We start from the raw sequence: 22,791 nt of genomic DNA, 5'->3' as shown, positions 1-22,791 counted from the left end.
CCACAACTACATTCTCTTCCCAAATATCCTTCCAGCGCCCACTTAGAGAACTGTAAACATGCACCCAATGCCACAACTACGTTCTCTTCCCAAATATCGTTCCAACGCCCACTTAGAGACCTGTAAACCACTTTCTCTATTGCTGGCCTCTGATAACTCTCAGTCCCAGAAGTAATGAATGAAGATTCACACCCTTCAAGTACACCAACTGCACTGCCATTGTTCTGCATGTACCAACCGACAACAATTCTTGGGGAAGCAAGAGACAATAATGTAGTAGGACCTAGGCGGAATATCCAGGATAAACTTTCCTCTCACATCCCATTACCCCTTTCTCTCAAGTCACGCCAGCATAAGAATGACAATCAAGACGATTTAAGGAACAAAGGTACTTTCAACAACCCTGAAACTGAGTCCTCCCAGAATACTGTCTTTTATCAATAAGCCCCTGCCATCAGTCTTCCTTCTTTCTGCTTATCTTAAAGAGGGAGGCACACCTCACCACTGCCGTCCAGAGCTAAACCCTCCGCTTGCAGCTGTGAGGCAATCTTGTGGGAACCACCGTTACAACCTGTCCGTTAGTATTACAGAACAGAGAGTATATTATGAATAATTTTGTCTCCCCTACTGGACTACGAGGTCCTTCTGAGCTGACAACTTCTTATATTTATCTTTATTTATCTAGTATTAGAAAAAAATAATGCACGGTGTGTGTTCAGGTAGTATTTGTCATCTTGCCATCTCTGTCACTTCTTGCTACAGAAATTAGTTCTAGCTTCTGTCTTCAATCTCCTTTTCAAAGTGGCTTCTTGCTATTCTATATAAACATGGTCTTCCCTCCTCAAGCCTTTTAATCCTAGAAACTACCAAAATACACTAAATACTGCCATCACCAGCACAATTAGTCTAAACTTACTACTTCCCTCTTAGCCTGTTTAAATGTGTGAGGTCTTCCTTCCCAGAACGTCTACACTGCATTGTGAGTAACTTTCATGGCACATATTACACCCGGCCTTCTGCTGGAATTATACGTAGAACCAAGTATTGTAAAAACAATAAGCAACCTGTGTCTCCATTTACAGAGGAGAAAATTGAACCTCAGAGAGTAAAAATGATTTCCTTGAAGTCGTACATTCAAGTTAGAAGTAGAAACGGAATATTAGTTCACTTCTGATTCCCAAACCAATCTTCCTCCCCAATAATAAGACTCCTGGAAGGCAAGGACCACACGTCTTTCTGTTTACAGCCTTATGTTGCCAGACCAGTACCTTGCAAAAAAAGTATTCTATGAGTATTTTTAAGGCAGCTTTAGGCACATGCTAATTGCCTAGGTTAAGTAAACTTGTTCAATATTTGGCAAAATTTTCACCTCTGATATCATAAAAGTAACAACCAAAAACGTAACTAAAAAGGCCTTGTAAAATATAGCATTGCTTTTAACAATGTATCTTTCAGCTTCCTACCTATCTATATTATCTGTTCACTATGTAAAGTATACCTAAAAATATGATCAAAATTGTTGGTGTCTGTGAGTCTCTATGTCTATAATTCAGAAACGCCTTTGCTCTTACTGAGTTGGTGTGAAATGGTGCTCTATCTCCAGAGAGTATCAATAAACTAGATTATAAAGTCACAAATTAAACTCCTGCACATGGATATTTATAGCAGCTTTATTCATATTTGCCAAAACTTGGAGGCAATCAAGATGTGCTTCAGTAGGAACATGGATAAACTGTGGTACTTACGACAATGGAATATTTGTCAGCACTAAAAAGAAATAAGCTACGAAGCCATAAAAAGACATGGAGGAACTTTAAGGAACCTTAAATGCATATTACTAAGTGAAAGAAGCCAATCTGAAAAGGCTACATACTGTATGGTTTCTCTGTATGATATTCTGGAAAAGACAAAACTATGGAGAAAATAAAAAGATAAGTGGTTGCTAGGGCTGGGGACGGCAGGGAGGAATAACTAGGTGGAGCACAGAGCATGTTTAGGGCGGTGAAAATACCCATATGATATTATAGTGATGGATACATGTCGTTATACGTTTGTCTAAACCCACAGACTGTACAACAGCAAGAGTGAACCCTAAGGCAGACTACGGACTTTGGGTCATTATGTATCAGTGTAGGCTCATCCTTGGTCAAGAGCGCACCATCTGGTAAGTGATGCTGATAACGCAGGAGGCTATGCAAACGTGGGGCGGGGTAAATGGGAAATCACTGTACCTTCCTCTCAGTTTTGTTGTGAACCTTAAGCTGCTCTGAAAAACAAAGTCCTTTACAAAAATTTTAACTAAATTAAAGGAGCGCTATTCTGATTGGCTTATAGAGAGAAATGAGCATAAACTGATTATTCCTAAAAGTCCTATAAAATAAGGAAACTGAATTTCTAATACTTCAGATGGGCTAGACTTCAAAAAAATTCTTGGTGAATTCAAATTCACATAATTAAGGAAAATCCTTAGCAAACACCTAGTTCTATCCATTTAGTTTAATAAATATAGCTGGGACTTCTCTGATGTATCAATATTAAGTACAATATAAGCATACATTCATTCTATTTGGGGTTGTTTTTCCTAAATGTATACAGGTTTGATGAACAAATGGCATACTGTTTAAGGTTAAAAAAGGTGTAAATTTCTACTCAACCAAACTGTATCGTTATTCTGGTAAGCTTTATTTCAACAGTAACTATATTTTGTAATGTATCTGCTAAAACGTAATTCTGAAAACCTTTAGGTAACCAAAATATTGAACTGATATTGAGTTAGTCAATGTATACTCATTGTATTATACATTATATGATACATTATATATATTATGAACCTAGATAATTTCTAAGATAGAATACTAAAAACACTGATTACTAAGCATATTTAAGTCTATATACTTTTTATTTTTGTGTGCTGTGAAAATCCTACACTTTTGGCTCATTTTAATAAACTTGTTCATTTTGGCCACTATACAGAGATCTAATCGGGAGGTGTGTGGTGTTAGAAAGTGGTATGATGGGTACCATGTCTGGTAGTCTTGTAAAATGCTTGTGCAGGACACAAGGTGCTCAGTTATCTGTCCCCCAAGTGTTTTTTGTTTTTTCTGTGAAACAGAAGTTAGTTATTTATGTTAAAAGTTATGATTAATACGAGTGGTTAAGACTACACTAGGAACAACAGTATCAGATAAATACAACTGTGTGTTTTGTTTTGTTTTTTCAAAGAATAGTTTTATCCTAAAACAGCAATTCTTGGGCTTTTTTTGTTTTTTACCTCTATATACTTGGGACTTGCTGAGGATGGTGAAGAGCTAGTGTTTATGTAATAAGTATTGAAATGTAGTGTATTAGAAATTAAAACTGATAAATTTTTAAAAGATACATGAATTCATTTGAAGATAGCAATCATGGATGCACTACATGTTAACACAAATGACACAATTATGATGGTGATGATAATGAAATTAGTTTGACCTTGCAGATCTCTGAGATATGTCTCTAAGTGTCAGTTTGTTCTTGACTATGACAGAGCACAATGGATAAAACTTAAAATGTTTGGTAATACCTGACTGAAAAGAAGCTGTAAGAATTTTTAAAGTTCACTCAGTTTTGATGGGCTTGCTTCCTTGGATTCCTGATTAACGCTTTCGCCTGCAACATGAAAAGTTATCCTCACCTCCGTGTACCTCTGAGATAGCCAGAACTCTGTGTCTTAACAGAATAATTCTCTGTCCTTGATACTGATTTTACTATGTCTTCTATTATTCGGGCAGAGTGGGGAGGTACAAAAGTTCCTCATTTACGAAAGAACTATTCAATTGTGTTACCGTCTATATTTACTCTTAAATATTTTATTGTCACTGTGATTTTTTTTTTTGCGGTACACAGGCCTCTCACTGTTGCGGCCTCTCCCGTTGCGGAGCACAGGCTCTGGACGCGCAGGCTCAGCGGCCATGGCTCACGGGCCCAGCCGCTCCGCGGCATGTGGGATCCTCCTGGACCGGGGCACGAACCCGTGTCCCCTGCATTGGCAGGCGGACTCTCAACCACTGCACCACCAGGGAAGCCCTATCACTTTGATTAAACAGATAATCAAGTGTTGCTTCTTAGGCACCTATGGACCCCATCTTAATCAAACAGCCAAACCTTCTAACAACTCTTTAAATTTTGCCTTCCCAAACTCAGATTCTGAATGCAGAAAAAAAATCAAAACCTTTCAGGGTATGTTTTATAACTAAAACTATCTTGGAGATTTCCTAGAGATTCCCTGAAAATCACAGGAATGTGTACTCTTGCCTTATAAAATGAGATGCTAGAAGTAATTTGGTTTGTTTGATATATTATTATCATGAGAGTTGTCTGATATAACTATTATTATTATTACACAAAAAGCTGGCAAATCAGAAGAGGTGCTTATCCTGCCCTAGGTTAAATTTGTACATGTAAATTTTATGAATATGAATATTTCAGAAATCACATGCTTTATGGGAAGTTTCCAGAGACATGCCAATGCCCCTGGTCTCCAGAATATGTTTTACTCTCCAGGAAAACAAGAGTCAAACTCTTACGAAATAGTTCTGCTGAATTTTCCTATACTATCAGACTACTGACAGTGCTTTGCCTGATAATATTAGGCAACAATAGTATAATATTGCCAGTTATAATTTCAGTTATTATTTAAAATTCCACTTGGTCGCAACCTTAGTTCTTTATTTTAAATTCTTTGTATCTTCTAAGTCAGTGGTTCAGAACTGGATATGCACCTTAGACTTACCCTTGAAGTTTTACAAAAATATATTCATCTAGGCCCTACTCCAGATACAATGAATCTCTTCACTTGATATTCTGGGTATACTCTTGCCATATTATGCCTCAGGATTCTTGTATGTTATATCTCAAGATCTTTCCTCCATAAATTTTGTTCACCCATTTTCATAAATCAGGCATAACCTGAACTGGCTCCTTCGAAAACAGGCTTACTTGTTGGTCTTACACACGTTTTGTCTAAAACTTTTTTTGAATGGCTTTATTACCTTCATTTTTCATACAACGGAAACAAATTTCCTTTTCCATATTTTATTTTTATTATGAACCCTCAGTAGACATTTCAAACTTGAAAATAATCATTAATAAATTAACCATATCCATTAAGTCTCTGTCATCTACAGACAGTTTACTTCTGTTTCTGATACCCTGAGGACTGCCATAAGCTAGAGGCCACAGTTTGTTTTCAACAAAGAAGGTCAGCCTCAGAGCTTTGTGGAAAGGGGTTGTATCAGGTACTTCAAACTCCTGACACTTCAAAGAACAGACGCTTGGGTACAGGTCTCTGAACTGACATCACTGAGACAACGTTCAGGCCATTCCACTGGACTGAGTCAGGATTTCCAAGACGCTTTTAGTCAAGAAGCAGAAAGTTTCATGAAACTGCTAAGCCAAGGTCCAGCAGAACAATAATTTACTGCACTGTGTTGGATAAACTAATGGAAATCTTATTGTCTGAAATATTGATGCTGTTTTAATGCTCTATTTTCTGGACATATAAGGAAGCCCTTTCCTCTCTTCCTAAGCTGTCTGTAACCCACAATAATTCTGTAAACCCTGCTCCTGTAAACTGAAATATAATTTTTAAATTACATCTAGTTCTCACTGATTCCTTCCCTCCCAGAATTCAGAAACTCTTACTAAGTCCCTTTACTTTTCATTGCAATATTATTATTTGCATAAGTTTAATAAAAATCTGTCATTCACTTTACCAGGATATAAGTGGAAAAACTGACTAACAACCAAGACCTTACTTAAAGTGTCCTTTTGGAGAAACATGCTTGTTTAATCAGCCATGTCAAGGCACTTGGAAGGAATAAAGGTTAACTATACTTAGGGAGCCTACAAAGCCCTCCCAGGAAACCTGGCCTAATGCCTGCCTGACAGTGTTAAAGAAGGTCCCTTCCTCACGGCCCAGGAACCTTAGCAAATTTGTTAAGCTTGAGAGGAATTTACGAATATTACAGATAGTACACATAAAATCTGGGAAAGATATTTTCTTGGACTTGGTTTCCTAGCTTTGGGATTATCTAGAAACAGACGCTTTTAAAAGTCTAATCTGAAATTCCTTATAAAAACTTCCAGAAAGAAGCTGATTTTGTAGATATAGTAATTGTTCTACACTGCATGGCCCTGGATATGTAAATTCATGGAGGCTTATAGGCTAAATTAACACTCCTGTCCTGCCTATGTAAATAATCAGGCCAAACCTAATGGGACTTGTTATCTAGAATAATCTTTGTTTGATATTATTATGCTTGCCGGATAAAAAGGAAGACTGCAGGGAAAAATTGTAAAACTTGAAATGGACCGAAGGTTACTGGCTGTCTTCAATGAAAAACAAGCCATCGTCTGACATCTTCTTTTCAGGGCCCTGCATTTTTCACTGTCTAAGCTATTCTATAATCCTGTAAGTTGCAGATAAATGACAGCATCGCAAATGATATTTGTCCACAGACACGTCCGATGGAGGGAAAGCTGATGCCCCTCCTCCCTCACCCCCCATGTAAAAAAGTCACTGAAAATATATTACAATATTCCTGATTTACCTATATAATCGTGATACTTTGAACTCTTCTTTGAATAGGTTATAGCATTTACTGATGCCCTTGCCAGTTAACGAGTTAAAAAAGTAAAACACTTCTACCAAATAAAATCTTCAATTTGTGTAGGAGTCACGATTTTATTTTCTTTTAAAAATTATTCTTTAATACTAGTCTCAGAGATCGTTGGTCTAATGGGGTAAATAGAAAGTAAAGAGATGACAGATCTCAGAGCCATAACATGGGAAACATAAAATGCTGAGGGAACTCCAATGAGGTACATCCAATCCAGACCCATGACAAACAAAGGGCTTCTCAGAAGATATGACCTCCGAGCTGAGACCAGAAAGACAAGCAAAGGGGAGAGCAAGGAGGAGACTAGCATTTCAGGCTGAAGGACTCCCATGTTCAAAGGGAGAAGGTAAATGGATGGTGAGTACATAAGGGAAACTGTTGTTGGCTATGAAATGCAGACCACTTTTGTATTAGACAACGGGAAAGGGAGACAGAAATATGAGGCTAAAGATATAAACAAAGGCCTTGAACAAGGGGCTTGATCATGGTAAGAAGGCTGGACTTCATCTTGAAGGTGTCAGTGGGGAGAACTGAGTTCAATAAGCATTTAGTACAGCAGGCTCTGGGGTCACACCGGCTTGGAATAATGGCTCTGCTACTTATTGCTGTGTGACTCCTGCTATATCAATTAAGTACTCTGCAGTTCTGTTTCTTCATCGGTAAAATGGGAATTACAGTAGCCCCTTAGGCTTATAAGGGTACTATAAGGATTAATTGGGCTACTACAGGTAAAGTAGTTAGAAAACTGCCTAGCACGCAGTAAGGAACCAGTGACAGTAGTGATGTCAGTAGCAGTATTTTCCCTTTAGTGAGATCATTTGTCTTACAGATCATTCTAGCTACACTGTGGAGAATACATTAAATAGGAACAAAGATAGAGGTGAAAAGGAGAGTTAGGAGGATGTGAATTAAGGAAAGGACCCTAGAAGTAAAGAGAAATGGACAGATTTACAAGACATAAAAGAGGCACAAGCAATAAGATTTGATGACAGATTGAGTACAGCAGCTGAGTGGGGGACACAGAAGTCAAAAATAAATATATAAAAGTCCATGGCTTGAGAAAGAAGCTTAAGTTGGAGCATCCCCTGAAATAAGATGCACAAGAACAACTCCTCCACGTCAGGTAACGCAGTAAACCCCAAAACGCAAAAAATGCCTATGGAACACAAAAAGAGGAATGCTTCAATATATCACAGCAGGTAAAGCATCTAAGTTGTATTACAAAGGAAGCACATCAGAGAAATGGAAAACGGCATCTGAGACATAAGAAATGGCCCAGAATCATGAAAGGCCTGCAGTTTGTGTGAAAGCAGGAAAAATACTGCAAGAGTGAAGAGTTAAAGGTAAACAAGAAGTATGACCTGGGGTCAGCGCCTCATCATCTTACTTTTCCTATCTAGAAACCAAGCAGACGGACCTAATGATTTCTGTGTGTTGGCCATTACTAGCAGAGGATGGCTCCATGGTCCTATGACTTCTGCTGGGAGCCATCCTGAAGATGTCTCTCATGCTACCATCGGGGAGCAATATTTGTCACCACAAAGTGTGTCTCTGGCAGAAGATTTATTCAGGCTGATTATTTTTAAGAAACCAAGACTCGGGAAGTTTTTCTTATTCCCTCCCCGGTAACTGCCTAAAAGAATTTAGAGAGAGGGCCTGTTCCCAGAATAGACCCGTCACCAGAGATACCTGCAAAGAATATGGGCCAGGTGTGGTGGGTGAACTAGACTAGAGAGATCAGAGTCCACTCTGTGCCCCCCTGTCCCTGCCTGACCCAGCAAACACGTGTTTACCAAACATTTGCTTCTCCCTCTCCATGTGAATTGCTTTCCTCCCCTTTAAGGTCCCAAACCACGACCCCCAACATCCTCTTTTGTCTTTAGCTGAAGATGGTATTTAAGGGGAGGGTTTCTGCCATTCTGGCTGCTTACTAGTCTCCCTGGGTCTCTCCCACGTGTACAAGTTATTAACCTTTTGTTTGATTCTTCTCCTGTTAATCTGTTTCATGTCAATGTAATTCTTAAGCCAGCCAGAAGGACTTAGAAGGGTAGAGGAAAATTTCTTCTTCCCTGACACTATAAAATTATACATGTTTCTGGAGATCTATAAAGCAGTGAAATTCTCCAACTTGTTATCAAACTATAAAAACAATACTCTACATAAAACAGTTTTATCTATTCCTCATCATAAATTAATAAACGTTCGTGGCATTACAATGTAACAACAGAACTATCGGCTCACATTTATGGAGTGCTTTCTATGTGCCAGGCACTCACTATGCTTCATAGACGTCATTCCTACCCTAACTTTTGTCAGAGTAGCAACGTCAGCCCTATTTTGCAGGTGAGGAACTAAGAGAGAGAAAACCCCTGCCGAAAGCAACACTTCGTGCAATCTGTAAATATAGAGCCGTGATTCAAACGCAAAAATGCCCCCAGCATTTATTTTAGTTCTGACCACTCTCTAAAGGTATAGTTTGCTCCCAAAGCCTGACTCCTCTCGCTCAAGAAATACAGACTAGCTGTGGCCCTAAGAGGCCGATGGTTCATGAAAGCAGCACACCTACAGAAAAGTGAACCATGAAATAACAAGCAGAAAGTACCGGGGAAAAGTCAAGTATTGTGAAAAACAGCGTCAAGCTATTAAGTGTAAATGTGAGCAACAGGAATGTAAGAACAATGGAGAGCTTAGCCTGACAGCAGCAAAAAGAAACAAAATTACTCATTTTATACAGAAGTGGTGAACTCACAAAGGTAATAGGAGATGTTGCAATTATCAGCAGCATGGATGGGAAGATTTGTTCTGCATTAATCTTCTCAGCCACAGCTCTCAATGTATTTGCAAAACATAAATCTGACATCAACTAAATCAGTCTGTAAATCCTCAAATTCATTCACACCTTTCTATTTCCGAAGGTTGCAAACCCTCCATTTTTCCTAAATCCCCAAAGTCCCCTCCCATCACTTGCATGGAAGATAATTCAAGATTTCTCAAAGTGCCAAAAAGAAACTCATTCTCTCTTCACTACTCTTCTCCACCCCATGCTCCCCAAAACACCTTTGCACGCAGTCTCTCTTTCCCCCCTTTACACTTGTAAAAAATTAATAAACAAAAACCTGAATTAAATAGACTGGGGTGACCAGAAGGGGGAGCTCTCACACCCTGTGACCATGGTGGAACCCAACAGGAAGAAGAAATACTGTTCTTTCCTGCAAGGACTCAGCCAATGAAAAGCCACGGCCTCTTTGTTTACACAGCTCTCCTGACTTCCTCTCTCCTGGATAAAAGGTTCTCCTTCCCTCATCACGCAGGAACTTGCACCTGGCTCGCCATGGTTGCAGACCCCGAGCTGCAATTCTCTGCTGATCCCGAATAAGCCTACCTTTGCCGTAGAAACGTCTGGCAGTCTATTTGTTTCAGGTTAACACACTCATCCTCTACTTCATTCCTAATGTAACCAACTCTTTCAGGTCCTTCCTGCTCCTCAGCGGCACTACTGCAAAGCCAACTCACTTCCTTGCCTCCAGTTTCTCCCACAACCAATCCATACTGAAATCTCTTCCAAATCAATATTCCTAACAGACTTATCTTGTTATATCACACTCTCCTTAAGTTCATTGGAAGGACCAACTCTTCAGCAAGGCCCTTCATTGTTGCCAAGACCCAGCCCAGTTTATGCTTATAGTTTCATCTCCTACTCTCCTACACAAAATTCTCCACTGTACAAAAAACAACAACAAAAATTAATTACAACTCCTGAAATGTGATTTGGGTTGTCCCATTGGTTCTTCTATTGCCAAAAGAAGGAAAACACATGCAAAGAAGTATATAATAAGCCAATGCCTATGATGGACCAAGAGCTGTATGTGGTACAACTAAAGGACTAAACAGATTGGTATCATTTCTTTGGATTAAACAACACACTGCTTTCAAATTATAAAGATACTGGGGGGAAAACTTCTAATAAACTTTTTCTAAAAGAACTAAAATAAGTGAGTAGGGTTTGGGTCAGCATTCCAAGCAGAAGGAATAATACAGCTTCCTTGATAATAACACATGCTTCTGAGTTACACCAACTTGCCCTCAAGTCTCAGCTAGCTCTGCCTCTTCTAAGCAGTGTGTTATCAGGCAAGTTTCTTACTTAAGTCTCAGTTTCAGGGCTGATACTATCTCCTAGCAGTACTGGGAGAATTTGAAGATAAAATCAGTTGTGCACATAAGCACCTAGCATAGTGCCTAGTACATGTTAAGAGCTAAATAAGGAGAGATTAAGAATTACTCTTACTGAAGCAGTCTCAGATCCAGTGAACAGGCTGTTTAGGAAGAAGTAGACAATTAGTATAGGAAAGCAGTAAAAGATAAGAAGGATGAGAAATACACACAGGGCACTTGTGTCATCTGTAGTACGCAGAATATTCACCAAAAAGCATATAGCAAAACCATTCTTCAAGGCCCTTGGCTGGATTCCCGTATGAAGTTTTGTTTCTTTAAATATAAACTGAAGTAGTAAGACAAAATGGTATCTAAAGCTCCTTTCAGCTCTAACCTTCAAAAAGTCTGTAAGAACTGCATGCCCTGGAATCCTGGGGGTTACGAATGCTCATCACCAGTACATGGTCAAATGCTTTTATGTTTTACTTAGTATGTGAGGGCTTATTAATGTTCCACTGACCTCACAAATCTGGGAAACAAAGCAACAGCTAAAACATTCCTAGCACCAGTTTTATCTGTCACAAAGAGGAACAGCAATTGCTGGTCTCTCTGAAAAATTTACTGTAGCTGAACTCGACAAGTACACTATCACCCTTATGTGAACCCAAAGTTAGGAGCCTTCAGATACCCTAGGAATTCTCAGGGGCAGTTTAAGAGGTAGAAGTTAGAAAAGAAAAGAAAAATGAATCTGGACAGGAGGTTAGACCAGAGAGAACTAGAAAGACCAAGAGAGGAATAGTATTGGTATTTCAAAACAGTAACATTAGTCAACAAGTGTCTAACCTAACTTCCCATTACTGGGAAACAAACCCAATTAAGCTTCATATGTACAAATCATGTCTTCACTGTGGGGACTTATTTTATATACTTAAGATACTTATAAATCTATTCTTTCTCCAAGGGGCTAAAAACAAATTAAGAGTACATGCTCTCTTTTTATGTGAAAGAACAGTCAAGGACTGCACTAGATCTAATTAGTATTTAACATGCTCATTTAACTCACTTTTTCAGTGACATTTCCTAATCTTCTATACTGATTTTCACATGTAGAAAATTATTCTTCCACATCAAAATCACATGTGTCTGTATATCTCTGAATGAACTGCTTTAAAATGAATACTTTTATCAGCTTTTATTTTGGTAAATTATGAGAATCATACCTGTGAACTTAACTGATGGTTAAGCTTGTAGTGTTATAATTTTAAGTGACAAGACTGTTTTACCCCATTTCTTTGTAGATGAAAAAAGGAACCTGCTCATCAGATTTCCAGTAGTACTTGTTTATATAAAAATTTAAATTTGTACGGTTAACCATATAATTCACTTCAAAATGATAAATCCATATAAAAATCATAAAGATTTTAAAAATTTACATACATTATGTCAAAATAATTCATAGTTTTGGCTATACAAAATACTTAAGGAACTAGAGAATATTATAATTAAAATACAAATGCAGTAAATTCATTTCCAAGTCTCCCATTTTAAGAAAACAAAAGCCATAGATAAGAATTATTTTAAAATAAGAAAATAATGTCAATTCAACTTATATATGTCCATGATTCGAACATTACTGTAACCAGGGTAGAAGTGACCTCTTAGTTATAGCAGTTACTACTTCTTACTGTCTTACTTACAGAAGGGTATCCCTCAAAGTACCACATCATCAAGTTTTCTGATGGGGAAATGTTTGTTTCCAAATATATATTCCACAGACACATTAAAAGAGTATAAAAACATGCTGAAACTGTAAACATTCACTTCCTAATAGCTTCACGAAAGAGCCTCTTCATCACGCATCTACCTGGTAACTTCAAAACATTTTCCATGTATTCTGCACACATGGCTTTTTATTCTCAGAGTTGATCAAGAGAAAATACTTAAATCAATTCATATGTAGTAGTCATAGTAGTAGTAGTAACAGTAGTAATAATAATTAATTCTCCAATTTTAAATGTTTTTTAAAAATTATGTGGTTCCAACCTGGTCTGCAAAGTCCTCTGGGAACTTCCACAATACCTCCGGATCTGTAAATAATTGACACAGAGCATTAAACAGAGAAAATAACACATTTATAGCAACAATCTTGTTCAAATACTCTTAAAATTGTCAAAGCTACTTTTTCTAATAATTTTAAATTTTTTCTTTAAATATTTACAGTTGATGAGGTTCAAAATTAAATATTTTGATAGTTTAAGGGTTTTAATGACCTTTAGAACAGGAATAATAAAACGAATAACTTGGTCAGATTATTAAAAATATTATTTCTTTTAGCAACTCATGTTTTACTTATATACCTTAGATTTTAAGATTCTGAAATATAAATTTTCAGATTTGACTCCACTTAATATACTGGTTTTAATTTGAAAAGAAAAATATAAATGTGGTAAATATGTAATCAATTATATTACAGCCCTCAGAAACTAGACTAAAATACAACATCTTAAATTTCCATTTAAAATCCTAAAAGACATTTTTCCAAAGAGGACATGCATATGGTGAACAGGCCCATGAAAAGATGCTCAACATCATTATCATCAGAGAAATGCAAACTAAAACCACAATGAGATATCACCTCACACCTGTCAGAATGGCCATCATCAAAAAGAACACAAATAGCAAATGTTGGCAAGGATGCGGAGAAAAGGGAGCCCTCCTACACTATTGATGGGAGTGTAAATTGGTGCAGCCACTGTGGAAAACAGTATGGAGGTTCCTCAAAAAACTAAAAGTAGAAGAACTACCATATGATCCAGCAATTCCACTCCTGGATGTATATCTGAAAAAAAATGTAAACACTAATTCAAAAAGATACATGAACCCCAATGTTCACAGCAGCATTATTTACAATTACCAAGATATGGAAGCAACCTAAGTGTCCACTGACAGATGAATGGATAAAGAAGATGCGGTATGTATGTGTGTACACACACACACACACACACACACACACACACACACACACACACACACACACAATGGAATACTACTCAGCCATAAAAAAGGAATGAAATTTTGTCATTTGCAACAACATGGAAGGACTTGGAGGGTATTATGCTAAGCGAAACAAGTCAGAGAAAGACAAGTACTGTATGATATCCCTTATATGTGGAATCTAAAAAAATAAAACAAACTAGTGAATATAACAAAAAAGAAACAGACTCACAGATGTGGAGAACAAATGAGTAGTTACCAGTGGGGAGAAGGAAGGGGAGGGGCAAAATAGGGGATTAAGAGGTACAAACTATTATGTACAAAATAAATAAGCTACAAGGATGTATCGTACAACACATGGAATATAGCCAGTATTTTGTAGTAACTATAAATGGAATATAACCTTTAAAAATTGTGAATCACTATGCTGTATACCTGTAACTTACATTTATTTATTGTACATCGACTATACTTCAATTTAAAAAATGAAAAAGAAAATAAAATCCTCAATAAAAGTGTATAAACACAGTAATAATGTTTGTTTTATATCAAGGTTCACTTTTGAAATCCTATATTTGCAACACCATAAATCAGCTTTCAAAACAATAGATAAGTTGGTAGGCATAAGGCATCAAGCTTGTTTAAAATACAATTGACATTTTTGGGGTATTTCATAGATATTTTTTCTAATATATTATATCCAGTTATTCATATATAAAAATCAATGTTGTTTTTTAAATTTTCGCACTGGTTTTCATTTTCGTTATTTCTTCACACTATTTCTCTTCTACTTAGCATAATAAAAAGAAGTCTTTTTAATTAACACTAAAAAATATTTTGGTTGCATACGTATCTTTTAATTCTGTCAATAACATACTTCTGAATACTGCAAATGTGCTTTAAAAGGGTACTGTACAAAGGATAATATTACTTCCGAAAAAGCCTTCGAAAGCCCAATATAAGTAACAAGCACAACCGACAAGACAGGATCAAAATATCAAAAATACCACTTTATGTACCCAGTCAGTAAAAAATTACGGCTCAATCCCCTTATTTCCACTATACCATATTGCTTTTTAAAAAATACAGTCCAAGGATGCATAATTTCAAGTATTTAATCTCAAAACTCAGTAATTACCAGCAACATTTTGAGCATGAGGCGGCTTCTCCTGCTGTATTACTTATTAGGCTCAAAAAAATTTTTTTCAAATATTTTAACTTAAAAAAAAAGGACGCATACTTTCTACAATTAACCTTTTTACTAAGGAATAAAAAGTTTCTACATAAAAATCATTTAAAACATCTTATATAAGAATAATGCATTACTAATTTATGGAGCTAACATTAAATGATTATGCCTTCATGTAAAACAAAATGTGTACATTTCTAAAATGACTGTGACATGTATAGATCACCTAAAAATACCGAAACATTAACGTCCTGTAGAAATTATGTTGGAAAACATATATATGTGCCCACGTATGTACATATATGTATGTGTGTGTGTTTATGTGGCAGTTTTACCAAAACAGTAGTTATTAAGATTTGCATCTCATAAAACAAAAATGTATGATGGATTCTTCATGAAATATTAAACAAAAGTTATTATCTTGATAAATTAACACAATAACTAATGGCCCTATAAACAAGTCATCATGCAGAAATGTGGAATAGTCCCTTCTTATAAATAATGGAGTTAGAGAGTTTCAATGTGAATATTTTAAATATCCCTTTTAAACAACCTCAATTTTACAGTTGCCATTTGAGAAAATATGACAGATTCCTTACACTTACACCTTAAAGCCAGGATAAGTGTCTTGTTGGACAGCCCTAACACTTTGCCCTGCTGTTTGCAGCATTTACCTAATGACGTCTTCCTCCCTCACTTTTCTTCATCCCTTAGGCTACGCAGTTTTTTCTGTCCCGTCTGGTCTGTTCTTTCACAGAGGATGAACAAGTGAATACATGAAAACAGCAAATATCGGTTTAGTCACATAGTGGAAAATACCCACTTTCTCTTCTTTTCATTAAATGCGTGTTACACTTCAGCACCCAAAAATGTATTATAATCATGTGCAATCCGTATCTGAAATGGATTAACTTAGTTACTGCCTGTGTGGTTAGGTTTACCCCGTATCTGACACATGTTGGCAGCAACTCTTCACAAGGACTGCAGAGGAAGAAACAAAAGAGCTCTGAAAAAAATGATAATAGTCCAATTTTCAAATTTATGCACAATGACGGAATTTTCTGTTCCCTGGGGATTACTTTCCAGATGCAAGATCTGACCTGGCAAAGCTAGGTCGATTTTATGCTGATTTTATGGGTGAAAGGATGGGAACTGCTGGTAGGAGTCACCGCTGCCTGCGGTGACTGGGACACACTGTGTTTCTCTTCTGTCCAGTGTCCACCCGTAACTCAGAGGAGACTCCACATCTTAAAGAGGAACTTTGCCACCAACAATCCAGAAACCAAATAAACATGAAAGGAAGAACATGTAACTTGATTTTTACATAAATATAGTTAATCTCTTATTTTAATAAAAGAATGTTACAGTGTAGTGAGAAAAATATACAAATTTTTATTAAATCAGTAAATTTGGAAGGAGAGTATTTAATGTATTATTTGTGCATCACCATCACAAGTATTCCAAATTCCTGAGGCTTTTTTTTTTTAATGTAAAGTGAGATAAATTTAGTAATATTTTATTTTCCTTTGCAACCAGACCTTTCACATTTTCTGGCCTGTAACTAAAACCAAAAATTAAAATAACTTAAAATATTACTGATTCAACTACACTTTTTCATGCAGGAAAAACTTTAATTTACACAAATGAATAATATTTACTTAACTCTGTGGAATTCACAGATGAATATATTTAAAATTATGCATTTGTAAAACCACAGTTCAGAGACTATATACCTTTGAAAAGGCAGAATATATACTATTAGTGTTTTGCTTGATTATAGCTTCAGTGCTTATTCACCTACATTGTAGAATCAGAATTTTACAAATGAGGAAACTGAAGCCAATGCAATGAGGAGCATGTCTTTATTTTTTTAATAAAGTTATCTATTTATTTATTTTTGGCTGCATTGGGTCTTCATTGCTGCGCGCGGGTTTTCTCTAGTTGTGGCGAGTGGGGGCTACTCTTCCTTGCGGTGCGCGGGCTACTCATCACTGAGGTGGCCTATCCTGCTGCGGAACACAGGCTCTAGGCGTGCCAGCTTCAGTAGTTGTGGCACGTGGGCTCAGTAGTTGTGGCTCACAGGCTGTAGAATGCAGGCTCAAGTAGTTGTGGTGCAAGGGCTTAGTTGCTCCGTGGCATGAGGGATCCTCCCGGACAAGGGCTTGGACACGTATCCCTTGCACTGGCAGGCGGATTCCTAACCACTGTGCCACCAGGGAGGTCCCTGGGAGCATGTCTTAATTATAAGGCTAGTTAATGTCAGAGGCTAGAACTTTCTTAGTTGAGATCTAAGGAGGAGCTATTTTAAATAATTTCCAAAATCAATACATTTCTGTGTCCCACTTAAGTTCAATTTATTTTATTCAAAAATCTATGCAACGCTAAAGAAACAGGAAAAGTCCCTGCCCTCCAAAGCCCTATAGCATACATGGAGAAAAATGTCACAGAGCTACCTAGTTTTTGTGCAAACAAGGTATCCTGCGGGAACGCTTGAACTCAATTTGAAAATTCACTGGCTTAATAATTTCAAAAAATGTTCCTAAGAAAAGAATGGTGATGTCTCTTGAATATAAATGAGCAGGAATCATTAAAGAAAATCTTCCACCTATGGAGATTTAATGGTGAACTAAACAAAATAGGTCTCTACAATGTATAAAAAAGGATGGCATCTAAACCTATAGCTCAGTAAAATTTAATGAGTGTTATGCTAAAAGGATAGGATACTACCAGACAGCACAAGGAAAGCCAATCTAATTTAGAAAGCCACTAGTTAGACAAGCAAAGGATGATTTGGGCTATAAAGTGGGCAGAGGAGAACATTCCGGAATGGAGAAACAACATGCATTAAGTCTTAGAGGTTAAAAGAAAGCAGAAAACATTTGGAAACTGAAATAAAAAAAAGAAGAAATATATCTAGAATGCAGAGTAGGAGAGAGAGAATGTCACGGGATGAAGCTGGAGAGACAGGGGACAGACTACAGAGTTGAAGATGTACCCAAGGTATCAGAGGGAGCCACTAAACCATGGGAGAAGGACCACCTGAACTGTGTGGAGAATATAGTTAGAGGGTGTGTTTATGAAAGTCACAGGAAGAGAGCGTATCCAAAAAATTCTCAAACAAATGTGGCAGAACATTAAGCAAGGTGATGGCTCAAAAAATGGTAAGTGTGTGTAGAGCATAAGCCACACACAGTAAAATGAGCTCCAGTGGCAGGATGGGAAGCAGAAGGCCAATTAAGAAGATCATGGAGTATGAGGAAAGAGAGGCACCGTGTATGGGGGCAACGTATTTGAGAGACAGTACAAGGGAGAAGAAAGTAAAGATAGGAGGAAAGAGGTGAAGCCAGACAGGTCTGTTTGTCGTTTCTGTTTCCTTTAGACTGGAGCAGACCTGAACATGTTCAGGTGATCACGGGAGTTAGTGAGGCAGTGGAGAGCCAGAAAAGAAGAGACGCACACCCCTGAGGAGGCAGGAAGAGGGCATCTTGATCAAGACAGTGAGATAAGCCTTGGACAGAAGCTGAAGAATATTTTCCCATTGTTATAGGGATGAGAAAAGAGGAGAGGAGGTATGAATCCAAGGAGATTTTAGAATCTGGGGTACAAAGTTAAGAGTTTTGTGCAAAAATTCCTGATTATTTTGTGTGTATAGTAGGAGCAAAGCTCCCTCCTAGGAGGGAAGTTGTTGGGGGGCTTGAGGAGGTGTGAAACAGCTGTTTCAGGCACTGCTGAGCACTCAGTTTGGTGGGTGCTCAGCCTAGTGTTTAAGGGCAACAATGTGGTATTTCCCCATCACCATCCAAGGGCCAAGGTGCAGGAGATAATTGCTAGATTCAGTCAGGGCTGAGGTTTCTGTCAGTCATGTGTGATGGAATGAGAGCCTCAACAGGAGAGTGGTTACAGATGTGAATTGCTGATCTAAAGCTAAAAAAGAGAAGTGGTTTTATTTTTTTCTGCAAAACCCATTAGTACTAAATGTTATACCAAGTCATGCTAGCGCATTTTAAAACAGTGTATTTTCAGTAGAAAATCTACTGCCTATATCTGAAGACTGTAGGACTGAAAAATAAAGTAAAATAAATAAACGGAACATTTGTTATGAAGTTAGGCAGACGAAGCTCTGGTCTTATACCTATACATAACAATGCTTTCTGTCTGCGATCAGAGGTAGGTACTGAAAAGTACAGAATCAGATTCCCTCCTCTCTTCCTTGCCTTCCACTCCTCCCCGCTCTCTCTGGAATAATCTGAAAGAACAGTCGTATCTGTTTACCCAAGCTTACCATATAAATCTCATTTTCCACATATACTATTATGTGGGAAAAAAACCCCAGAAAACCATGGAATTAGATAACTACAGTTAAAATTACAACTTTTCCAGCTTTACTGAATTATATTTGACATATAACACTCTGTCAGCTTAAGGTGTACGAGATGATTTGATAAACGTACATATCGTGAAATTTTTACCACAATAAGGTTAATTAACACATCCTTTATCACACATAGTTACTGACTTGTTGTTTTCATTATTATTGGTATGGTGGGAACATTAAAGCCCTACTCTCAAAGCAACTTTCAAATACACAGTATAGTATTTGTGAACTATAGTCACCATGCTGGACATTAGAGCCCTGGAACCTACTCATAACTGAAAGTTTGTACCCTTGAACCAACATCTCCTGCCACCCCTCAGCCCCTGGCAACCACCATCCTACTCCGATTCTTTGAGTCCAATGTTTTTAGATTTCACATAGAGTGAGATCACATACTACTTGTCTTTCTCTGACTTACTTCATGGAGCATACGTCCTCAAGGACGTCCACCTACGCTGTTGCAAATGGCAAGGTAGCCTTCCTTTTTTCTAGGGTGGAATAACACTCCATGCTACGTATACACCACATTCTCTTTAACCATTCATTCACTGATGGACATTTAGGTTGTTTGCATATCTTGACTATTGAGAATAATACTGCAATGAACACGGGAGTGCAGATTCTCTTCAAGATAGAGATTTCATCGTCACTGGATAAATACCCAGAAGTGAGATTGCTGGGTCACATGGTGGTTCTATTTTTAATTTTTTGAGGAACCTCCATACTGTTTTCCGTAGTGGCAGCATCAGTTTACATTCCCACCAATAATGAACCAGGGTTTCCTCTCCTCCACATCCTGGCCAGCATTTGTTATCTTGTCTTTATAACAGCCATTTTGACAGGTGTGAGATAATATCTCATTATGCTTTGATTTGCATTTCCAGGATAATTAGTGATGTTGAAAACCTTTTCATGTAGTTGTTGGCGGCTGTTATCCTTTCTTTGGAAAAATGTCTCTTTAAGCCCTCTGCCAATTTTTTAACTGGATTATTTGGTTCTTTGCTGTTGTATGAGTTCTTTATATTTTGGGTATTAACCCCTTATCAGATATATGGTTTGCAAATATTTTCTCCCATCCTATAGGCTGCCTTTTCATTCGCTGTGCAGAGCTTTTCAGTTTGATATAGTCCCACTTGCTTTTTGCTTTTGTTGCTTGTGCTTTTGGTATCATATCCAAAAAATAATTGCCAACAGTGATGTCAAGGAACTTACCATTTATGTATTCTTCTAGGATTTTTATACTTTCACATTTTATGTTGAAGTCCTTCATCCATTTCAAGTTAATTTTTGTGACTTCTGTAAGAGAGAGGTCCACTTTCATTCATTTGCATGTGGATATCCAGTTTTCCCAACACTATTTATTGAAGAGACTATCCTTTCCACATTGAGTATTCTTGGCTCCCTTGCCAAATATTGCTCAGTCATACATGTAGGGTTTACTTCTGAGCTCTGGATTCCGTTCCATTTGTCTCTGTGTCTGTTTTTCTGCCAGTACCACACAGTTTTGATTACTGTAATTTGTAGTATAGTCTGAAATCTGGAAGTGGGATGCCTCCAGCTTTGTTCTTTCTCAATATTGCTTTGGCCATTTGGGATCTTTTGTGGTTCCATATGAACTTTATAATTCTTCTTCTACTTCTGTGAAAAAAGCCATTGGAATTTTGATGAGTATTATATTGAATATACAGATGACTCTGGGTAGTATGGACATTTTAACAATATTAATTCTTCCAATCCACGACCATGGGATATCTTCCGATTTATTTGTGTCTTCTTCAATTTCTTTCATCACTGGTCTTATAGTTTTCACGGTATGAATCTTTCATTTCCTTGGTTAAATTTATTCCTAAGTATTTTATTGTTTTTGATGCTATCGTAAATAAGATTATTTATTTTTCAGGTAATTGTTAGTGGACAGAATTGTAACTTATTTTTGTATGTTGATTTTGTATCCTGAAACTTTACTGCATTTATTAGTTATAACAGTTTTTTGGTGGAGTATTTAGGATTTTCTATATATAAGATCATGTCATCAGCAAACATTTTTACTTCTTTCTTTCCTTAAGTCATTAAGATGACTTTCTTTTCCTTGCCCAACTGCTCTGGGTAGGACTTCTAGCACTATGCTGAATAAGAGCAGGCTCCCTTGTCTTCTTCCTGATCTTAGAGGGGAAGCTTTGAACCTTTCACTGTAGTGCATGATACCAGTTGTGGGACTGTCATGTGGCTTTTATTATGTTGAGGTATGTTCCTTCTATATCCAATTTGTTGAGAGTTTTCAGGAAAGGATACTGAACTTTATCCAATGCTTTTTCTGATCTACTGGGATGACCAAAAATTTGTATCTTTCATTCTTTTAATATGATGTATCACATTAATTTGTGTATGTTGAACCACCTGCGTATCCATGGATAAATCTTACGTGATCATAGTGTATGGTCCTCTTAATGTGTTGTTGAATTTGGTATGCTAGTATTCTGTTGAGATTTTTTGCACATATATTCATTAGGGTTATTGGCACTTGTAGGTTTCTTTTAGTATCCTCATATGGCTTAATATCAAGGTAATATTGGTCTTATAAAATTAGTTTGGGAGTGTTCCCTGCTCTTCAATTTCTTGGAAGAGTATAATAAAAACTGGCACTAACTTCTCCTTCAAATGTTTGGTAGAATTTACCCGTGAAGCCATCTGGTCTTAGGTTTTCTTAGTTGGGAGGTTTTTGATTAGTATTTCAATCTCCTTACTTATTATTGGTCTGTTCAGATTTTCTATTTCTTCATGATTCAGACATGGTAGGTTATATTTTTTTGAATGGTTAAATATATACATTTCTTGTTTTTCTAGGTTGTCAAATTTGTAGGCATATAGTTGTTCCTAGTAGTGTCTTATTATCCTTGTATTTCTGTGGTATCAAGTTGTCATGTCTCCTTTTTCATTTATAATTTTATTTGAGTACTTTCTCCTTTCCTCTTGATAAACCTGATTTGTCAATTTTGTTTATCTTTTCAAAAGATAAGATTATTATCTGTTTTATCTTTTCTATTGTTTTTCCATTCTCTATTTAACATATTTCTGCTGTAATCTTTGTCATCTCCTTCCTTCTGCTAACTTTGGGCTTTGTTCTTTTTCAAGCTCCTTGAGGTGTAAAGTTAGGTTGTTTGGGATCTTTCTTTTTTCTTAATGTAGATATTTATTGTCATAAACTTCCCTCTTAGCACAACTTTTGCTGCATCCCATCAGTTTTGGTATATTTGCATTTTCATTTGCTTCAATATATTGTTTTATTTCCCTTTTGATTTAATCTCCAACCCATTGGTTGTTCAGGAGTGTGTTGTTTGATTTCCACTTATTTGGGAATTTTCCAGTTTTCCTCTTGTTACTGATTTATAGCTTCATACCACTGTGGTTGGAAAAGGTACTTT

At 37.0% G+C, this 22,791-nt stretch overlaps 1 protein-coding gene across 3 annotated transcripts in view; it reads right to left on the bottom strand.

Moving 5' to 3' along the window:
- Window positions 1–22,791, bottom strand: part of DENND1B (DENN domain containing 1B) — a 250,682-nt gene that overhangs the window by 174,577 nt on the left and 53,314 nt on the right. For all 3 annotated transcript variants that reach the window (XM_082833223.1, XM_082833224.1, XM_082833225.1), the window contains exon 3: window positions 12,855–12,898. In XM_082833223.1, the coding sequence (XP_082689349.1) occupies window positions 12,855–12,898 (44 nt within the window). The remainder of the gene's footprint in view (window positions 1–12,854; window positions 12,899–22,791) is intronic.

Source organism: Leucopleurus acutus (assembly GCF_964270905.1).
Source record: "Leucopleurus acutus genome assembly, chromosome: 2".
Lineage (NCBI taxonomy): Eukaryota > Metazoa > Chordata > Mammalia > Artiodactyla > Delphinidae > Leucopleurus > Leucopleurus acutus.
Note: the sequence above shows the minus strand (reverse complement) of the source record. Positions and strands in the feature narration are given on the sequence as shown.